Consider the following 20,145-nt stretch of genomic DNA (forward strand, 5'->3'; position numbering starts at 1 on the left):
CCATGATCTCTCTTCCCCCCCCCATGATCTCTCTTCCCCCCCCCCCATGATCTCTCTCTCCCCCATGATCTCTCTCTCCCCCATGATCTCTCTCTCCCCCATGATCTCTCTCTCTCCCCTCCCCATGATCCCTCTCTTCCCCCCCCCATGATCTCTCCCCCCCCCCATGATCTCTCCCCCCCCCCATGATCTCTTCCCCCCCCCCATGATCTCTCTCCCCCCCCCCCCATGATCTCTCCCCCCCATGATCTCTCCCCCCCATGATCTCTCCCCCCCATGATCTCTCCCCCCCCATGATCTCTCCCCCCCATGATCTCTCCCCCCATGATCTCTCCCCCCCATGATCTCTCCCCCCCATGATCTCTCCCCCCCATGATCTCTCCCCCCCATGATCTCTCCCCCCCATGATCTCTCCCCCCCATGATCTCTCCTCCCCATGATCTCTCCCCCCCATGATCTCTCGCCCCCATGATCTCTCGCCCCCATGATCTCTCCGCCCCATGATCTCTCCCCCCCATGATCTCTCCCCCCCCATGATCTCTCCCCCCCATGATCTCTCCCCCCCATGATCTCTCCCCCCCATGATCTCTCCCCCCATGATCTCTCCCCCCCATGATCTCTCCCCCCCATGATCTCTCCCCCCCATGATCTCTCCCCCCCATGATCTCTCCCCCCCATGATCTCTCCCCCCCATGATCTCTCCCCCCCATGATCTCTCCCCCCCATGATCTCTCCCCCCCATGATCTCTCCCCCCCATGATCTCTCCCCCCCCATGATCTCTCCCCCCCATGATCTCTCCCCCCCCCATGATCTCTCCCCCCCCATGATCTCTCCCCCCCCATGATCTCTCCCCCCCCATGATCTCTCCCCCCCATGATCTCTCCCCCCCCATGATCTCTCCCCCCCCATGATCTCTCCCCCCCCATGATCTCTCCCCCCCCATGATCTCTCCCCCCCCATGATCTCTCCCCCCCCATGATCTCTCCCCCCCCATGATCTCTCCCCCCCCCATGATCTCTCCCCCCCCATGATCTCTCCCCCTCCATGATCTCTCCCCCCCCATGATCTCTCCCCCCCATGATCTCTCTTCCCCCCCCCCCATGATCTCTCCCCCCCATGATCTCTCCCCCCCATGATCTCTCCCCCCCATGATCTCTCCCCCCCATGATCTCTCCCCCCCCCCATGATCTCTCCCCCATGATCTCTCCCCCCCCCCATGATCTCTCCCCCATGATCTCTCCCCCCCCCCATGATCTCTTCCCCCCCCCATGATCTCTCCCCCCCCATGATCTCTCCCCCCCCATGATCTCTCCCCCCCCATGATCTCTCCCCCCCATGATCTCTCCCCCCCCCATGATCTCTCCCCCCCCCCCATGATCTCTCCCCCCCCCATGATCTCTCTCTCCCCCCATGATCTCTTCCCCCCCCCCCATGATCTCTCCCCCCCCCCCATGATCTCTCCCCCCCCCCATGATCTCTCTCTCCCCCCCCATGATCTCTCTTCCCCCCCACCATGATCTCTCTTCCCCCCCCCCATGATCTCTCTTCCCCCCCCCATGATCTCTCTTCCCCCCCCCATGATCTCTCCCCCCCCCATGATCTCTCCCCCCCCCCATGATCTCTCCCCCCCCCCATGATCTCTCTCTCCCCCCATGATCTCTTCCCCCCCCCCATGATCTCTCCCCCCCCCCCATGATCTCTCCCCCCCCCCCATGATCTCTCTCTCCCCCCCCATGATCTCTCTTCCCCCCCCCCATGATCTCTCTTCCCCCCCCCCCATGATCTCTCCCCCCCATGATCTCTCCCCCCCATGATCTCTCCCCCCCATGATCTCTCCCCCCCATGATCTCTCCCCCCCCCCATGATCTCTCCCCCATGATCTCTCCCCCCCCCCATGATCTCTCCCCCCCCATGATCTCTCCCCCCCCATGATCTCTCCCCCCCCATGATCTCTCCCCCCCATGATCTCTCCCCCCCCCATGATCTCTCCCCCCCCCCATGATCTCTCCCCCCCCCATGATCTCTCTCTCCCCCCATGATCTCTTCCCCCCCCCCATGATCTCTCCCCCCCCCCATGATCTCTCCCCCCCCCCCCCATGATCTCTCTCTCCCCCCCATGATCTCTCTTCCCCCCCCCCATGATCTCTCTTCCCCCCCCCCCATGATCTCTCTTCCCCCCCCCATGATCTCTCTTCCCCCCCCCCCATGATCTCTCTCTCCCCCATGATCTCTCTCTCCCCCATGATCTCTCTCTCCCCCATGATCTCTCTCTCTCCCCTCCCCATGATCCCTCTCTTCCCCCCCCCATGATCTCTCCCCCCCCCCATGATCTCTCCCCCCCCCCATGATCTCTTCCCCCCCCCCATGATCTCTCTCCCCCCCCCCCCATGATCTCTCTCCCCCCCCCCCCATGATCTCTCCCCCCCATGATCTCTCCCCCCCATGATCTCTCCCCCCCATGATCTCTCCCCCCCCATGATCTCTCCCCCCCATGATCTCTCCCCCCCATGATCTCTCCCCCCCATGATCTCTCCCCCCCATGATCTCTCCCCCCCATGATCTCTCCCCCCCATGATCTCTCCCCCCCATGATCTCTCCCCCCCATGATCTCTCCTCCCCATGATCTCTCCCCCCCATGATCTCTCGCCCCCATGATCTCTCGCCCCCATGATCTCTCCGCCCCATGATCTCTCCCCCCCATGATCTCTCCCCCCCCATGATCTCTCCCCCCCATGATCTCTCCCCCCCATGATCTCTCCCCCCCATGATCTCTCCCCCCCATGATCTCTCCCCCCCATGATCTCTCCCCCCCATGATCTCTCCCCCCCATGATCTCTCCCCCCCATGATCTCTCCCCCCCATGATCTCTCCCCCCCATGATCTCTCCCCCCCATGATCTCTCCCCCCCATGATCTCTCCCCCCCATGATCTCTCCCCCCCATGATCTCTCCCCCCCATGATCTCTCCCCCCCCATGATCTCTCCCCCCCATGATCTCTCCCCCCCCCATGATCTCTCCCCCCCCATGATCTCTCCCCCCCCATGATCTCTCCCCCCCCATGATCTCTCCCCCCCATGATCTCTCCCCCCCCATGATCTCTCCCCCCCCATGATCTCTCCCCCCCCATGATCTCTCCCCCCCCATGATCTCTCCCCCCCCATGATCTCTCCCCCCCCATGATCTCTCCCCCCCCATGATCTCTCCCCCCCCATGATCTCTCCCCCCCCATGATCTCTCCCCCCCCATGATCTCTCCCCCCCCATGATCTCTCCCCCCCCATGATCTCTCCCCCCCCCATGATCTCTCCCCCCCATGATCTCTCCCCCCCATGATCTCTCCCCCCCATGATCTCTCCCCCCCATGATCTCTCCCCCCCATGATCTCTCCCCCCCATGATCTCTCCCCCCCATGATCTCTCCCCCCCATGATCTCTCCCCCCCATGATCTCTCCCCCCCATGATCTCTCCCCCCCATGATCTCTCCCCCCCATGATCTCTCCCCCCCATGATCTCTCCCCCCCATGATCTCTCCCCCCCATGATCTCTCCCCCCCATGATCTCTCCCCCCCATGATCTCTCCCCCCCATGATCTCTCCCCCCCATGATCTCTCCCCCCCCATGATCTCTCCCCCCCCATGATCTCTCCCCCCCCATGATCTCTCCCCCCCCATGATCTCTCCCCCCCCATGATCTCTCCCCCCCATGATCTCTCCCCCCCATGATCTCTCCCCCCCATGATCTCTCCCCCCCATGATCTCTCCCCCCCATGATCTCTCCCCCCCATGATCTCTCCCCCCCATGATCTCTCCCCCCCATGATCTCTCCCCCCCATGATCTCTCCCCCCCATGATCTCTCCCCCCATGATCTCTCCCCCCCCATGATCTCTCCCCCCCCATGATCTCTCCCCCCCATGATCTCTCCCCCCCATGATCTCTCCCCCCCCCATGATCTCTCCCCCCCCCATGATCTCTCCCCCCCCATGATCTCTCCCCCCCCATGATCTCTCCCCCCCATGATCTCTCCCCCCCCATGATCTCTCCCCCCCCATGATCTCTCCCCCCCCATGATCTCTCCCCCCCATGATCTCCCCCCCCATGATCTCCCCCCCCCATGATCTCCCCCCCCCATGATCTCTCCCCCCCATGATCTCTCCCCCCCCCATGATCTCTCCCCCCCCCATGATCTCTCTCTCCCCCCCATGATCTCTCTCTCCCCCCCCATGATCTCTCCCCCCCCATGATCTCTCCCCCCCCATGATCTCTCTCTCCCCCCCATGATCTCTCTCTCCCCCCCATGATCTCTCTCTCCCCCCCATGATCTCTCTCTCCCCCCCATGATCTCTCTTCCCCCCCCCATGATCTCTCTCTCCCCCATGATCTCTCTCTCCCCCATGATCTCTCTCTCCCCCATGATCTCTCTCTCCCCCATGATCTCTCTCTCCCCCATGATCTCTCCCCTCCCCATGATCCCTCTCTTCCCCCCCCCCATGATCTCTCTCTCCCCCCCCCCATGATCTCTCTCTTCCCCCCCCCCATGATCTCTCTCTTCCCCCCCCCCATGATCTCTCTCTTTTCCCCCCCCATGATCTCTCTTCCCCCCCCCCCCCATGATCTCTCTTCCCCCCCCCCATGATCTCTCTCTTCCCCCCCCCATGATCTCTCTTCCCCCCCCCATGATCTCTCTCTCCCCCATGATCTCTCTCTCCCCCATGATCTCTCTCTCCCCCATGATCTCTCTCTCCCCCATGATCTCTCTCTCCCCCATGATCTCTCTCTCCCCCATGATCTCTCTCTCCCCCATGATCTCTCTCTCCCCCATGATCTCTCTCTCCCCCATGATCTCTCTCTCCCCCATGATCTCTCCCCTCCCCATGATCTCTCTCTTCCCCCCCCCCCCATGATCTCTCTTCCCCCCCCCCCCATGATCTCTCTCTTCCCCCCCCCATGATATCTCTCCCCCCCCATGATCTCTTCTCCCCCCCCCCATGATCTCTTCCCCCCCCCCCCCATGATCTCTTCCCCCCCCCCCAAGATCTCTCTTTCCCCCCGCCCCCCCATGATCTCTCCTCCCCCCCCCCCCCCCCCATGATTTCTCTTCCCCCCCCCCCTTGATCTCTTTCCCCCCCCCCCCCCCCATGGCCTCCCTCATGGCCAGTCATGCATCTTTGGGTTGTAGGAGGAAACCCACGCAGACACTAGGAGGATGTGCAAACTCCACACGGTCACCCAAGATCGGAATTGAACCCGGGTCTCTGGCAGCAGTGTTAACGACTGCTACTTTGCAGCCCTAAAGAGGATAGAGAGGGTGGGTGAGGAGAATAGGGTGTCATTGTATGTGGACGATCTGTTGCTGCATGTGATAGACCTTCTCTCCAGAGCAGAGGAGATAATGAAGCTGCTTGGGAGGTTTGGCTCCTTCTCGGGTATAAATTGAACTTGGATAAAAGCGCATGCTTTCTGATAAATCTCCCAGTGAGGGGAGCTGATCTGGGAAAATTGTCTTTTTGCTTGGCCAGGTCCAGCTTCCGGGAGTCCGGGTGACCCATGATGGGGCCTCGCTACAGAAGTTAAATTGCGGGGACCTGGTTAAGGCGGTGAAGGCTGACCGAAATAAGTGGGATAACCTCCTGCTGATTTTGGCGGAGAATCTCTATCGAGTCACTCTACCTCCTTGTGTGCTAGGCTCGGACTGATTCAGTTTAAGGTGGTGCATAGGGCACATTTGTCAAGAATGGGTTTTTCTCGAATGTAGAAGATAGGTGCGAGCAGTGCTCTTGGAGCCCAGCGCATCATACATATATGTTCTGGTCCTCTACTAAACTTGTGAGCCTCTGGGTCTCCTTCTTCAGCACCAAGTCGGGAATTCTTGGGGTTGATTTGGAACCATGCCCTATGTTTGGGATTTCAGATTTACCGGAGTTGCAGACAGGGGCGAAGGCGATTGATCTTGCCTGTGCTTCCTGAATAGCCCGAAGGCGGGTTCTGTTTGGTTGGAAGTCTTCAGCCCTGCCCAGTGCCGCGGCATGGTTAAGCGTTCTGATGGAGTTTTTACACTTGGAAAAATCAAGTATGTAATGAGAGTGTTGATCTCCAAATTTCTTTCCCTGTCAGTCTGGCCTCAATAAAAGTTGAGACGGATTCGCACGTAAACAGAAGTTATTTATTTAGCTTGCAAGCTTGAATCATCTTACAGAAATGTAAGAGACATCCAGCTTCTTACATTCCAGAAAACGACTGAACTAAAAGACAAAGGGATCTCTGCAAAATCAATTCAAATGGTATCAAGTTTCACATACTCGACGGACATAGGTCAGCCTATGTCCCTCCTGACCTGTTCGATCTATTCTGATTGGCTCACTTCCAATCCCTTTCTCTGGCCCCTATCAATGAAGCATCACTCTCATAGACACACCTCTTCCTGCTTTTTCCATGCGGTCTCAAATTCCTTTGTCCCTAACTGCAAGAATCAAAGTGGCTTATTTCTACATTACATTAACTAGTAACTCTAAAGTAACTATTTTATATCACATTCGTCATTCCCTCCTTTTATCATTCCATGATAACCGAACTATCCAATCTATAGCTACGGTTCCTCATCTAAAAAGATCCGTCGCTGCATTTCCAATTCCTGTCTTAGCCCCCCTTCATCTGCCTCACCCTCATGGATTTTAACAGTTAAATTTTTTTTCTCGGTGATTGGGGCGGTGATCTGATCTAGTGCACCCCGCATTCTACCCATCACACATTTAAGGATGGCCAGGCCCACAAAGATGCAGCCGATAGCTACCACTAGATACATGGCCATATTTATCAACCAGTCCTTCCATCCTCCAAATCCCCAGTTACCCCAAGAGCCAGGATCCTGCATCCCGTCCAAGTGATCCCGTATGCGATCCATAAATGTAGTAATGTTAGCGGTCAAGTCCTGAACACCCATGATCCACTTGCCCTGTACTATGGCGCATACCCCACCCTCACGGGCCAGAAGATAGTCAAGAGCATACCGGTTCTGCATTGCAAACAACCGTAGCTGAGACAACTCCTTGGTTATTGCCCCGAGGGCTCCCAAGGTTTCATTTCCCAAGATGGTAAGGCCGCAAATAAAATAATTCCGATCACTAACAGCCAAGGAACCCCCCACACCTCCCAGTGTCAATACGCTCAGAATGCCCCACCCGGCTGAGTGGCCCCGGTTGGGTGCAAGAACCTGAGGTTTTTTCCAGTTCTCGCAAAATTCAGCAGAGACTGCCCGGCGTGCTAACTGATTATGCAGGTTCCACGCCGAAGGGCAGGGGACTGTGGTAGGGACTAGAGTCCCTATAGCAATTCGGCGGGGAAATGGGGTGACAAAACGTTGGTCGCCGTACCATTAAATAAAAAGTAGTATCCTTGTTCCGTGTGGAGACTAGCATCACAATCAGTATATCGGTTGCGTAAGGACCTCCCAGTAGCCCAGTTTATCCAATTTTGAAATGCCCATTCGGGCCGCCCAGCAATGCAGAAAGCCCTATTCCCAACAGTGATATGCGAGACATTCGCCCAGCCACAAAGGAGCTGGAGGCCAGCGTTCAATGGAACGCAAGTGGTGTTATAACAAACGCATTGGCCAGACGCCTGGGTGATATGGCACCTCCTGTCCGTACAGGTGGGAAACAGACATGTTATATTTGTCCACCTCTACCAGCAAACAGCCGTACCCTTCACTGCTGAAGCAATTCTCGTACGACCGGGAATCCCTATTGGGAGTGAAGTGGCTAGGTATGTACGCCCTCCACCGTCGCAGCCTATCGTACTGTGAGTGGGGATTACCCCGAGGAAGGGGAAGGCAAATAGCCGGTGGTGCTGAATCCGGATCGTAAGGAAGAGTGACTTGCTCGGGCAATGGCTCGGAACGCTGACAATGAACCACCGTTTGGGGAGTGCCCCAAAGCGGTGAAACAGAAAATAACCTAGACACCGCTGCGGGGTTTGGGTAGCAGACAACCCGTCCCTGGCCATACAGACGGTGGTAAATCTGGTAGAAGAGATTCATACTACCCGGGTTTTCCTCAGTTTGGCCTTTAATTAACTTAAGTGCATCTCCCGGTAACCTACGTTCTAGCTGTACTTCCCTTCTCACACGCCCCGTCCTCTCTCTAGTCCCTTTCTCTTTCTCATGGTCTCTTCCTACACTCTTCTGACAGCCTGATGTTACATTTATTGTACCACTTTTAACACATCCAAAATCAAATTTACATGTATTCCAAAAACAAGGCAATGTCCATATAATGTTCCCTTCCCATCGCCGGGACCGGTGCAGCTGCTTCATGACTCCCGCATTCTCCTTAACTTTGATGACCTTCCATGAGTCGATACCATGTCCTCGTATATGGGGGCAGTGAAGAACATCACCTTTGCATAGGTGATGTATCCTTGTAGATTGGTTGGGGCTACACAGATACATAATATTCCCCTTTTCCATGTCCATCGCCAATAACACGCCAAGCGAAGTGAGGCCAAATATCAGACAGACGATGCGTAGCCACTCCATCATGCTCCACACCTGTAAAATAGCACTGGAGAAGGGAGGCAGGTTAGTATCCGACCTTTTACAGTAGTGGAGATGGACTCAATTTACAGTGATGTAGGTGGACCCAAGCACTTCGCCCCTCCACTTTAACTGCTGTGGGGGTGGTAAGGAGAACTTGGAAGGGCCCGTCCCATCGCGGCTCCGACCCCTTCCTAGTCCAATTTTTGACCATGACATAACTACCGGGCTGGACTGAAAGTGAGCTAGGTACTGGGGCAATGGCTGGTGAGCCGCACGGACTGGGCCATGGAGTTCCTTGAGCACTTGCGTAAAGGCTAGAACATAGGTGGTCATTTCTTCAGTCATCTGATGAAACTGAACCCGTCTGGGAACCTGCAGGCTCCAAGGAATTCTAAGAGGCCTGCCATAAAGAATCTCGGCGGGAGAGAGCCGGGCTGGTCCCGCAGGTGTAACCCGCAGCTGGAAGAGGGCAACGGGGAGCAACTTAAGCCATGTCAGTCCCGTGTCTGCTCTTAAGTTAGCCAATTTAGTTTTGAGGGTCTGATTGTGTCTCTCAACCACCCCGGCTGCCTGCGGTCTGTAAGCACAGTGTAACTGCTGGCGTATGCCCAACTGGGAGCAAAACTCCTTGTTAATTTGTCCAGTAAAATGAGGCCCATTATCAGAACTTAACTGAGCTGGTATACCGTACCGGGGAATGATTTCCCTCATCAAGACTTTAACCACAGTAACAGCTTTACTATAGATAGTCGGATACGCCTCAACCCATCTGCTGAACACATCCACAATGACCAAAACATATTTGTAACATTGACACCTTTCCAACTCAATGTAATCCATTTGGAGCGTCTCAAAGGGACCACTGGGCAACGGGGTTTGCCCCTTCCCACAAGGGATACCTTTTCCGGTGTTATATTGCTGACAAATCAAACACCGATTACTGATACTTTGGGCCAACCCCTGCATTTTAGGGTGCCACCAAGTGTCCAGCAACAAATCACTAGTCCCTCGAGCCCCACAATGAGTTGCAAAGTGTACACATTCGATGACCCATAAAGCCAGTACATCAGACATACAAGTCTGATGTGCAGGCGTGGTCCATAAAGAGGAAACAGAATCATATGTACAACCTAACCGTTTCCACATTTGTTTATCACTCTCAGGAGCGTCCTCCTGTAACCTTATGACGTCTGGCATTGGCTTGTCAGAAGCAGACACATTCATAGTAGATCGTTTAGTCTGACTTAACATTTTAGGCACCATCACTTGCTGAATTTGTGCGGCTGTGCGCGCTGCACAATCTGCTCGTTCATTACCAACGTCAACTGGGGTTGTACCATTCGTGTGGGCAGCGCATTTAATAACGGAAATCTGCGCTGGCAGAAGGAGGGCCTGCAGTAGGTCATTAACTAAACCCCGGTGGGATATTTGACCACACATAATCATGTCAGGTTGTTCTGACGAAATGTCACTCAAATCGCCCCTTATTGTGGTAGTTTCCTGAATCAAGGCTAAACAGTCGTGGCCAGGTGCGTCTTCATGGACAGGGGGACCACTAAGAAAACAGGCTGGATTGATAGTGGTACAGTATTTAAATGTCAGACGTGGATTGTTCAAAAGGTATATCTCATACCTATTCTGACGAGCTGCGGTAAGATGCTGACCATTCGCCCCATATCCCTGGCATAGTACTGGTCATGGACCTGACGTGTAATATGAGGGCTTACCGAAGCTGACTGTTGCCATAAATGTGGTGGTATTGTAACAAAATCGGCTGTACCTTCTTTTCCCGTGACTGTGGCTGTAACCTTGACTGGCCATTCGGTCTCAAGTAATGGCTGGTATTTGTCCTCCAACTCCCTGTTTCGTCCAGTTCTGTCATAGGCCAGGGTAACGTGATGCAGTGACTGTTCAATGTCTAACGTCCACCACTGGGGGGTGATAGAAATATAGCACTGTTGTCTCATCCTCCTCTTCGCTGATCCACCCACCCAAAGTCACTATATTGGAGCTCCTGCTGGTAAACTACCATTTCTGCCGCTTGTTGGGATCGCAGATCATCCTTTTTCATTACATACTCAGTCTTAACCTTTGTAACTGAGCCTCCTTCTTGGCCTACACCCTCCTTCCAGTAAAATCTGACTGCCCTTGCCATCTGGGAAGGGTCGTTCTCTGTCCAATTCATGTTATTACATTTCACAGCAGTAACCACAGAAGGTGGTAGGCAATGCATTAACATAGCACAGTATTGAGGGGAATTCTGACCATTTTGATACAGCAAATCGCCTGACTGCCCCCGGTAGATTTCATTAAAACGCCCCAGACATTCCTATGGCTCGTCAATCTTCCTAGGTTTTAGGTCTAAGATAACAGAAAGATTTATGGGCCTTTGAAATGTGCTATTCAACGCATTCAAGAACTGTGTCCTTCTTTTCTCTATTTGCTCTCTTTTTTTTTAAAACTTAAAAATGTTTGAAAATTCAAATTGAATTACTGCAACTTGCAAGCTTAGCTCTGATCTCAACTCAGAACTAAATTTACAATTTGCTTAACACAAACTTGTATAACATTTACAACTTAATTATTTCTTTATCTTAACAATTTTTCTTTTAACAAGTTTTTTTTCTGTTACATACACATAAGTATTAGCAAAATCAACTATCATAAGTATTAGCAAAATCAATTATCATCTCCAGATTGACACTTTTTAAAATGGTGTCCATGATCTTCTTTAAGTTTCTATTAATCTCCAAATAAAATGAGATAAACCTTATTTCAAGTAAGTAAAATTTAAGATTCTGGCAATTTCAATCAATTGCTTTCGAAAATAATAACCCACTGGTTTCCTTTAATTAATTCAAAACGTAACTTTGCTGGTGTTCACTGACTCAAAGGAAAGGTATCCGATTACACTGCAGACTGGTGCTGTTATCTCAAGGCCTGAGTGAGAAGCACTGTCTGTTTTCAACTCCGCCTGCTGCTGTTAACCCTTTGAGAGACTTCTGCTTCAACCTCACAATCTCAACTAGACCTCGGAACTTTACAGTCCAAGGAGACAATTTTAGCTTAATCAACTATATATTTAAAACACTCACACATAGAGTTGAACCATCTTCAGATTTAAAAACAGTTATACTGGACTGAACCTTCATTAATTAAGTCACATCAGCCTCTGAACCCTGATAATAGACTGAACCTTTATTATTTAAGTCACATCAGCCTCTGAACCCTGATAATAGACTGAACCTTTATTATTTAAGTCACATCAGCCTCTGAACCCTGATAATAGACTGAACCTTTATTATTTAAGTCACATCAGCCTCTGAACCCTGATAATAGACTGAACCTTTATTATTTAAAGTCCCATCAGCCCAAAACCCTAACCCAAGCCGAAACAACAATATGAAATCCCATCAATTAAAGTGCTAATCCCCAGACTGACCTGTGATTTCGTCGAGGCGGTCTTTCTGTGCCAACCGCGAGTGACCAGACTAATCAGACGATAAGAAGAGGGGAACAATCAATGCTGGTCGTTTTCCATTTCTACATTGAGGGCCCTTTGTTCCCGTCCTCCTGTTCATAATCAGTCTAATTCTGATTTCGCAGTTGGATCAGGATCGCCCAGAGAAATCCCGGTTTTCGGCACCAAATGTTGATCTCCAAATTTCTTTCCCTGTCAGTCTGGCCTCAATAAAAGTTGAGACGGATTCGCACGTAAACAGAAGTTATTTATTTAGCTTGCAAGCTTGAATCATCTTACAGAAATGTAAGAGACATCCAGCTTCTTACATTCCAGAAAACGACTGAACTAAAAGACAAAGGGATCTCTGCAAAATCAATTCAAATGGTATCAAGTTTCACATACTCGACGGACATAGGTCAGCCTATGTCCCTCCTGACCTGTTCGATCTATTCTGATTGGCTCACTTCCAATCCCTTTCTCTGGCCCCTATCAATGAAGCATCACTCTCATAGACACACCTCTTCCTGCTTTTTCCATGCGGTCTCAAATTCCTTTGTCCCTAACTGCAAGAATCAAAGTGGCTTATTTCTACATTACATTAACTAGTAACTCTAAAGTAACTATTTTATATCACATTCGTCAAGAATGTCTGCTGAAAGGTTACACCTGAGGTGGCAGCCATTTATTTGCTATTTCAGGGAGATGGTTCCCTTCAGATGTGAGGGGGGCATGGGGGTTGGTTGTTGTTTCTTGGGTGGGGAGGTGGAAGGGTTTAAATATTGACAATTATTGTACGTATGTAAAAGTGTTTTATTGAAAATTTGTTAATAAAAATAAAAGTGTTTCTCTTCATCTCCGTCTTAAATCCTGTATCCTTAGACTGTGAGTCCATGTTCTACACTTCCCAACCAGGAAACAACATCCCTACACCCAGTCTGTCTAGCGTTGTCAGAATTTCATAATTTTCTAAATTTCTCCTTCTAAATTCCAGTGAATACAGACCTAGTTTGCCCAGTCTCAAACATTCCTGACTTCCCAGGAATTAGTCTGGTGAAACTTCGCTGCACTCCCTCCATGACAATTGTATCCTTGTTTGCTGTGATAACGACTGGCTAATGTGTTTTTACTAATGTTGATTGCAGGATAAATGTTGGCTCAGACATTGGGAGAACTCCTCTGCTCTTCAGGTACATAGAATATTTTATGCCCACTTGAGTGGACAAATACCTCACTGGGAAAATAACACCTTGAACAGTGTAGCATTCCCTTATTGCTGCACTGTAAGTATGCCTCCCAGGGGAGGCAGTGGCATAATGGTATTGTCGCTGGACTAGTAATCCAGAATCATGCTCTGGGGAAACTGATTCGAATCCTGCCATCGCAGATGGTGAAATTTTAATTCAGTATTTAAAAAATCTGGACTTAATGAAACTATTGTCGTAAGATCCCATCTGTTTCACTAATGTCCTTTTAGGGTAGGAAATTTATTGTCCTTACCTGGTATGGCTTACATGTGACTCCAGATCCACAGCAATGTGGTTGAATCTTAAATGCCCTCGGGAATGGGCAATAAATGCTTGCCCAACCAGCGACGCCCACATCCCATGGACAAATTAAAACAAATGACATGCTCCGATCTGGAACGGAGTTTGCATCCAGAACCTTCAAGCACATGCTAAGACTGACAATGTAACTGACTCTTGAATGAGATTGTGGAAGAGGTAATTATTTAAGATCATGAAAACAGGTTTTTGCATTCAGTAAGTAAAAGTAAATTGTGTGTATGCATATTTAAATGTGCAAATCGTTCTAAAATATGATTGCAAGGATTTTGTTAGTTTGTTTTTCTCTTTGAATGAATATATGATCAGATGGTCTGCTTTGTATGTTATTCATTATAGCCAAAGTGTTGGACAAATATTGACATTTTGATGTTTTAAATGTTGATGATAATGCAGAGCTGGCAGGGCATTCAGCTTACAGTAGGATTGTTGCTATTTTCCAAGTTTAAAGGGCTTGCCGTGTTCCACAGACACGAGGCCCGAAGTCATTCAAAGAATGGGAGTATCCACATCAATGCTACCGAACAATGTGCAAACAGCTTCAGCTACTGCTACACCACAGGCAACATCACCTTCAGAATGTCCTATGCATCAAGCCAAGAAGGAAGGTAAACATCTTATGATTGTAGGAACCTGAATTCTGGTGTGTTTTATCTGAAGCTTTGAATGTGTTGTGCAGCCAACTTGTAAAATTCTTTCATGTGAACCTGTTTTATATTAAGCAGATATTTGAGGCATCATTATTGAGAAGTTTAAGTTATTCCTTGGATTCACTTTTGAGTCCCTTCAAAATGATGGCAACTAATTTAATACTTTTATTTTGTACATTAGAAAGTATTGATATTCTTACACTATGGGTGCTTCAGCCATCTGTGATATTAGCATTATAAATGAACAAGTATTTTAAATTCATTGGCCTGGGTGTTGCGCTGTGGATGTTAATGTACAAATGTGAAATGCTTTTTTGTTACTTTGCTGGTTTTGTGACTCTTTAAACTTAAAAAAAAAAAATCCAATTAAGGGGCAATTTAGCGTGACCAATCAATCCACCTGCCCGGCACATCTTTGGGTTGCGGGGGTGAGACCCACGCAGACATGGGGAGAATGTGCCAACTCCACACAGACAGTGACCTGGGGTCAGGATTAAACCCAGGTCCTCAACGCCGTGAAGCAGCAGTGCTAACCACTGGGTCACCATGCCGTCCAATGACCCTTTAAATCTAACAAACAACTTGGGTTTTATACTCAAACACAAACAACAGAATGTCAAGGCCACCACTGTGAAATAGCATTGATACAGATAATTGTAATGATTCAAATTGTTCACTTTGTTTGCAACCTGTGTCCCATCAGGGTGTCCAATGAAACAATCAACTACAACAGCTACCTCATTAGAGGATGCATCTAATGCTGTGCCTGCACATCAGGAGAGGGCGTATGAATACGTGGAGTGTCCCATGAAAGCAGGGAATAGACCACAAACAGATGATATTGATCCCAGCAATATGGTAAGTAAGTCTTTCAAATGTTAACATCTGTGTTTTTTCCCACTTGTAAATTACTGTGTTTCACTGCTACCCTTCTGTAGAGGTATAAACTGTGAGAAAATAAAATGTCAAGAAGCCAAAAAAGCAGAATGTCAAATTACACATCCCAGTTTTTATTTCATGACTTAATACATTCTGATTCAGCAATATTTATAGTGTTTAGTAATGTGAGGCAAAAAATGCCTTGCTAATCATTTAACAAATCTTATGGGGCAAGGTGGATACTTTGAGTAGACTGTAATATGTTGTTTTTGTCAAAATGTGATGCTTTAATTCTTCTCTCTTTATATGCTTATGATAATCGTTGATTGGTTGGAATCAATGGTTATGGGGATTAAGGTGGGAAAATGGAGTTGAGGAATATCAGATTAGTCATGATCTCATCGAATTGTGGAGCAGACTCGTTGGCCAAACGGCCTACTTCTTGTGGGTTGAGCAGTTGAAACTAGGACCTAAAGTATTTGACCGTGCTAGGCATATGAAAGAGATGTTGCACATATACATATATGGAACTATTTATGAATTCAACATATTGCACCTTCCAATAAATTGGCTGCCATTCAACCAAGTAAAAACAAAGTGCTACTGCCAACGGGAAACCGTTGTGTTTCCCACTGACGCTGGCAGCGCTAATCAGTTTCTATTCAACGGCACTTGGAAACCTTTTGGAGAAAGGTGGGTTTTGCACTGGCTTTGAGAGGGGCGGGGCCTAAACTCACTGACGTTGCCGCTCCTCCGAGATTGGGGCACCATGTTTAAAGGCACCTTGATCTCAGAATAACACTGAGCCCCCCACCCCTCCAGTCGCTGGCAAGACCCTCTTTCTCCCCTCCCCCCCCCGAAATCTCTGGCACCCGCCTCTCACAAATGAGCGATACCCAGTTATGGGCTCGCCATATTCCCCTCTCCCCTTCCTAGAAAGACTAGAAGAAAGCACTTCAGAACAAAGCACAGCCTCTTTAAAGAAAACTGCGATTATAAATGACATCTGCTCAAAAGAGGAATGATGTGGAGATGCCGGCGTTGGACTGGGGTGAGCACAGTACGAAGTCTTACAACACCAGGTTAAAGTCCAACAGGTTTGTTTCGATGTCACTAGCTTTCGGAGCGCTGCTCCTTCCTCAGGTGAATGAAGAGGTCTGTTCCAGAAACACATATATAGACAAATTCAAAGATGCCAAACAATGCTTGGAATGCGAGCATTAGCAGGTGATTAAATCTTTACAGATCCAGAGATGGGGTAACCCCAGGTTAAAGAGGTGTGAATTGTACCAAGCCAGGACAGTTGGTAGGATTTCGCAGGCCAGATGGTGGGGGATGAATGTAATGCGACATGAATCCCAGGTCCCGGTTGAGGCCGCACTCGTGTGCGGAACGTGGCTATAAGTTTCTGCTCGGCGATTCTGCGTTGTCGCGGGTCCTGAAGGCCGCCTTGGAGAACGCTTACCCGGAGATCAGAGGCTGAATGCCCTTGATTGCTGAAGTGTTCCCCGACTGGAAGGGAACGTTCTTGCCTGGTGATTGTTGCGCGATGTCCGTTCATTCGTTGTCGCAGCGTCTGCATGGTCTCGCCAATGTACCACGCTTCGGGACATCCTTTCCTGCAGCGTATGAGGTAGACAACGTTGGCCGAGTCGCACGAGTATGTACCGCGTACCTGGTGGGTGGTGTTCTCACGTGTAATAGTGGTATCCATGTCGATGATCTGGCACGTCTTGCAGAGATTGCCATGACAGGGTTGTGTGGTGTCGTGGTCACTGTTCTGAAGACTGGGTAGTTTGCTGCAAACAATGGTTCATTTGAGGTTGCGCGGTTGTTTGAAGGCAAGTAGTGGGGGTGTGGGGATGACCTTGGCAAGATGTTCATCGTCATCAATGACATGTTGAAGGCTGTGAAGAAGATGACGTAGTTTCTCCGCTCCGGGGAAGTACTGGACGACGAAGGGTATTCTGTCGGTTGTGTCCCATGTTTGTCTTCTGAGGAGGTCGGTCCGGTTTTTCGCTGTGGCGCGTTGGAACTGTCGATCGATGAGTCGAGTGCCATATCTCGTTCGTACGAGGGCATCTTTCAAAGCCTATAGATGTCTGTTACGCTCCTCCTCGTCTGAGCAGATCCTGTGTATACGGAGCGCTTGTCCATAGGGGATGGCTTCTTTAATGTGTTTAGGGTGGAAGCTGGAGAAGTGGAGCATCATGAGGTTATCCGTAGGTTTGCGGTAAAGCGAAGTGCTGAGGTGACCGTCCTTGATGGAGACGAGTGTGTCCAAGAATGCAACTGATTTTGGAGAGTAGTCCATGGTGAGTCTGATGGTTGGATGGAACTTATTAATGTCATCGTGTAGTCGTTTCAGTGATTCTTCGCCGTGGGTCCAAAGGAAAAAAATGTCATCGATGTATCTGGTGTATAACATCGGTTGAAGGTCCTGTGGGGTGAGTAGGTCCTGTTCAAACTTGTGCATGAAGATGTTGGCGTATTGGGGTGCGAATTTGGTCCCCATGGCTGTTCCGTGTGTCTGGATGAAGAACTTGTTGTCGAAGGTGAAGACGTTGTGATCCAGAATGAAGCGGATGAGTTGCAGAATTGCGTCTGGAGATTGGCAGTTGTCGGTGTTGAGTACTGAGGCTGTTGCAGCAATGCCGTCGTCATGGGGGATGCTGGTGTAGAGTGCCGAGACGTCCATTGTGACGAGGAATGTTCCTGGTTCAACTGGTCCATGGGTGCTGAGTTTCTGTAGGAAGTCCGTCGTGTCGAGACAGAAGCTGGGTGTACCTTGTACGATGGATTTCAAGATGCCCTCGATGTAGCCAGAGAGGTTCTCACACAGGGTCCCATTGCCTGAAACGATAGGGCGGCCTGGTGTGTTGGCCTTATGTATTTTCGGGAGGCAGTAGAGATCTCCAATGCGGGGAGTACGTGGAATGAGAGCACGTAGGGTGCTCTGAAGATCTGGATCCAAGGTCTTGATCAGTCTGTTAAGTTGGCGGATGTGTTCCTTGGTCGGATCTGCGGGTAACTGTCTGTAGTGTTCTTGGTTGTTCAGTTGTCGGTATACTTCTTTGCAGTAGTCCGTTCTGTTCAGTACGACAGTGGTCCCCCCTTTGTCTGCTGGTTTGATGACGATGCTGTGGTTGGTCTTGAGAGCGCGGATGGCATTGCGTTGTGCTTGGGTGACGTTCGGGGCTGTCTTGTGAATGCGACTGATGAATCTGGCATTGACGCGACCCCTGACGGCTTGAGCATACATGTCGAGTCTAAGGCAGCGGCCTTCCGGAGGGGTCCAATTCGACTCTTTCCTCTTCGGTTGCCGCACCGCAGATCTCTCGGTCTGCTGTTCCGGTTCATTGGTAGTCTGCTTGGGTTCGCTGTTGGCCTCTTGGGGTCTGTGGAAGAATTCCCGGAGCCTCATTCGCCTGATGAATTCCTCCGTGTCTGCCGCGAGACTGATGGGGTCCATTTTGGTGGTGGTGCAGAAATTGAGCCCTCTGCTGAGGACTTTGATTTCATCTGGTTGAAGGGTGTAGTCTGACAAGTTGACAATAGATTTCCCTGTATTGTTTTCTACTGTGACACCGGGGGTGGCTTGGTTGCTGCCGGTGGTGATGCCAAGTTTCTCAAGCTTTCTGTTCTTGGTATGCATATAGGTGGCATAGTATTGTTGTCTCATCTGTTTGGCGGTGTTCCGCAGCTGGTCTGCTGCATCCTGAGCACAAGTTGAGAATATGGCCTCTATCTTGGTTTCCAGGTTGCGTCGTCTGCTGTAGAGCTGGTGTTCCATCCAACCATCAGACTCACCATGGACTACTCTCCAAAATCAGTTGCATTCTTGGACACACTCGTCTCCATCAAGGACGGTCACCTCAGCACTTCGCTTTACCGCAAACCTACGGATAACCTCATGATGCTCCACTTCTCCAGCTTCCACCCTAAACACATTAAAGAAGCCATCCCCTATGGACAAGCGCTCCGTATACACAGGATCTGCTCAGACGAGGAGGAGCGTAACAGACATCTACAGACGTTGAAAGATGCCCTCGTACGAACGGGATATGGCACTCGACTCATCGATCGACAGTTCCAACGCGCCACAGCGAAAAACCGGACCGACCTCCTCAGAAGACAAACATGGGACACAACCGACAGAATACCCTTCGTCGACAGTACTTCCCCGGAGCGGAGAAACTACGTCATCTTCTTCACAGCCTTCAACACGTCATTTGATGACGATGAACATCTTGCCAAGGTCATCCCCACACCCCCACTACTTGCCTTCAAACAACCGCGCAACCTCAAACGAACCATTGTTTGCAGCAAACTACCCAGTCTTCAGAACAGTGACCACGACACCACACAACCCTGTCATGGCAATCTCTGCAAGACGTGCCAGATCATCGACATGGATATACCACTATTACACGTGAGAACACCACCCACCAGGTACGCGGTACATACTCGTGCGACTCGGCCAACGTTGTCTACCTCATACGCTGCAGGAAAGGATGTCCCGAAGCGTGGTACATTGGCGAGACCATGCAGACGCTGCGACAACGAATGAACGGACATCGCGCAACAATCACCAGGCAAGAACGTTCCCTTCCAGTCGGGGAACACTTCAGCAATCAAGGGCATTCAGCCTCTGATCTCCGGGTAAGCGTTCTCCAAGGCGGCCTTCAGGACCCGCGACAACGCAGAATCGCCGAGCAGAAACTTATAGCCACGTTCCGCACACATGAGTGCGGCCTCAACCGGGACCTGGGATTCATGTCGCATTACATTCATCCCCCACCATCTGGCCTGCGAAATCCTACCAACTGTCCTGGCTTGGTACAATTCACACCTCTTTAACCTGGGGTTACCCCATCTCTGGATCTGTAAAGATTTAATCACCTGCTAATGCTCGCATTCCAAGCATTGTTTGGCATCTTTGAATTTGTCTATATATGTGTTTCTGGAACAGACCTCTTCATTCACCTGAGGAAGGAGCAGCGCTCCGAAAGCTAGTGACAAAAGAGGAAGCCCTTCAGAGTTAATGGACTGTGAAGAGCT

The 20,145-nt window shown here is 50.4% G+C and overlaps 1 protein-coding gene across 2 annotated transcripts in view; it reads left to right on the forward strand.

The window, feature by feature from the left end:
• Nucleotides 1–20,145, forward strand: part of hccsb (holocytochrome c synthase b) — a 65,823-nt gene that overhangs the window by 4,617 nt on the left and 41,061 nt on the right. The window contains exons 1-3 of one of the 2 annotated variants that reach the window (XM_072510550.1): nt 13,157–13,180; nt 14,026–14,163; nt 14,909–15,063. In XM_072510550.1, coding sequence (XP_072366651.1) covers nt 14,052–14,163; nt 14,909–15,063 — 267 coding nt within the window. In that variant the 5' untranslated portion in view covers nt 13,157–13,180; nt 14,026–14,051. Of the gene's footprint in view, nt 1–13,156; nt 13,181–14,025; nt 14,164–14,908; nt 15,064–20,145 lie in introns of those variants that run through there. The other variant, XM_072510551.1, reaches the window with a different exon arrangement.

This window comes from Scyliorhinus torazame, chromosome 7, assembly GCF_047496885.1.
Source record: "Scyliorhinus torazame isolate Kashiwa2021f chromosome 7, sScyTor2.1, whole genome shotgun sequence".
Classification (NCBI taxonomy): Eukaryota; Metazoa; Chordata; class Chondrichthyes; order Carcharhiniformes; family Scyliorhinidae; genus Scyliorhinus; species Scyliorhinus torazame.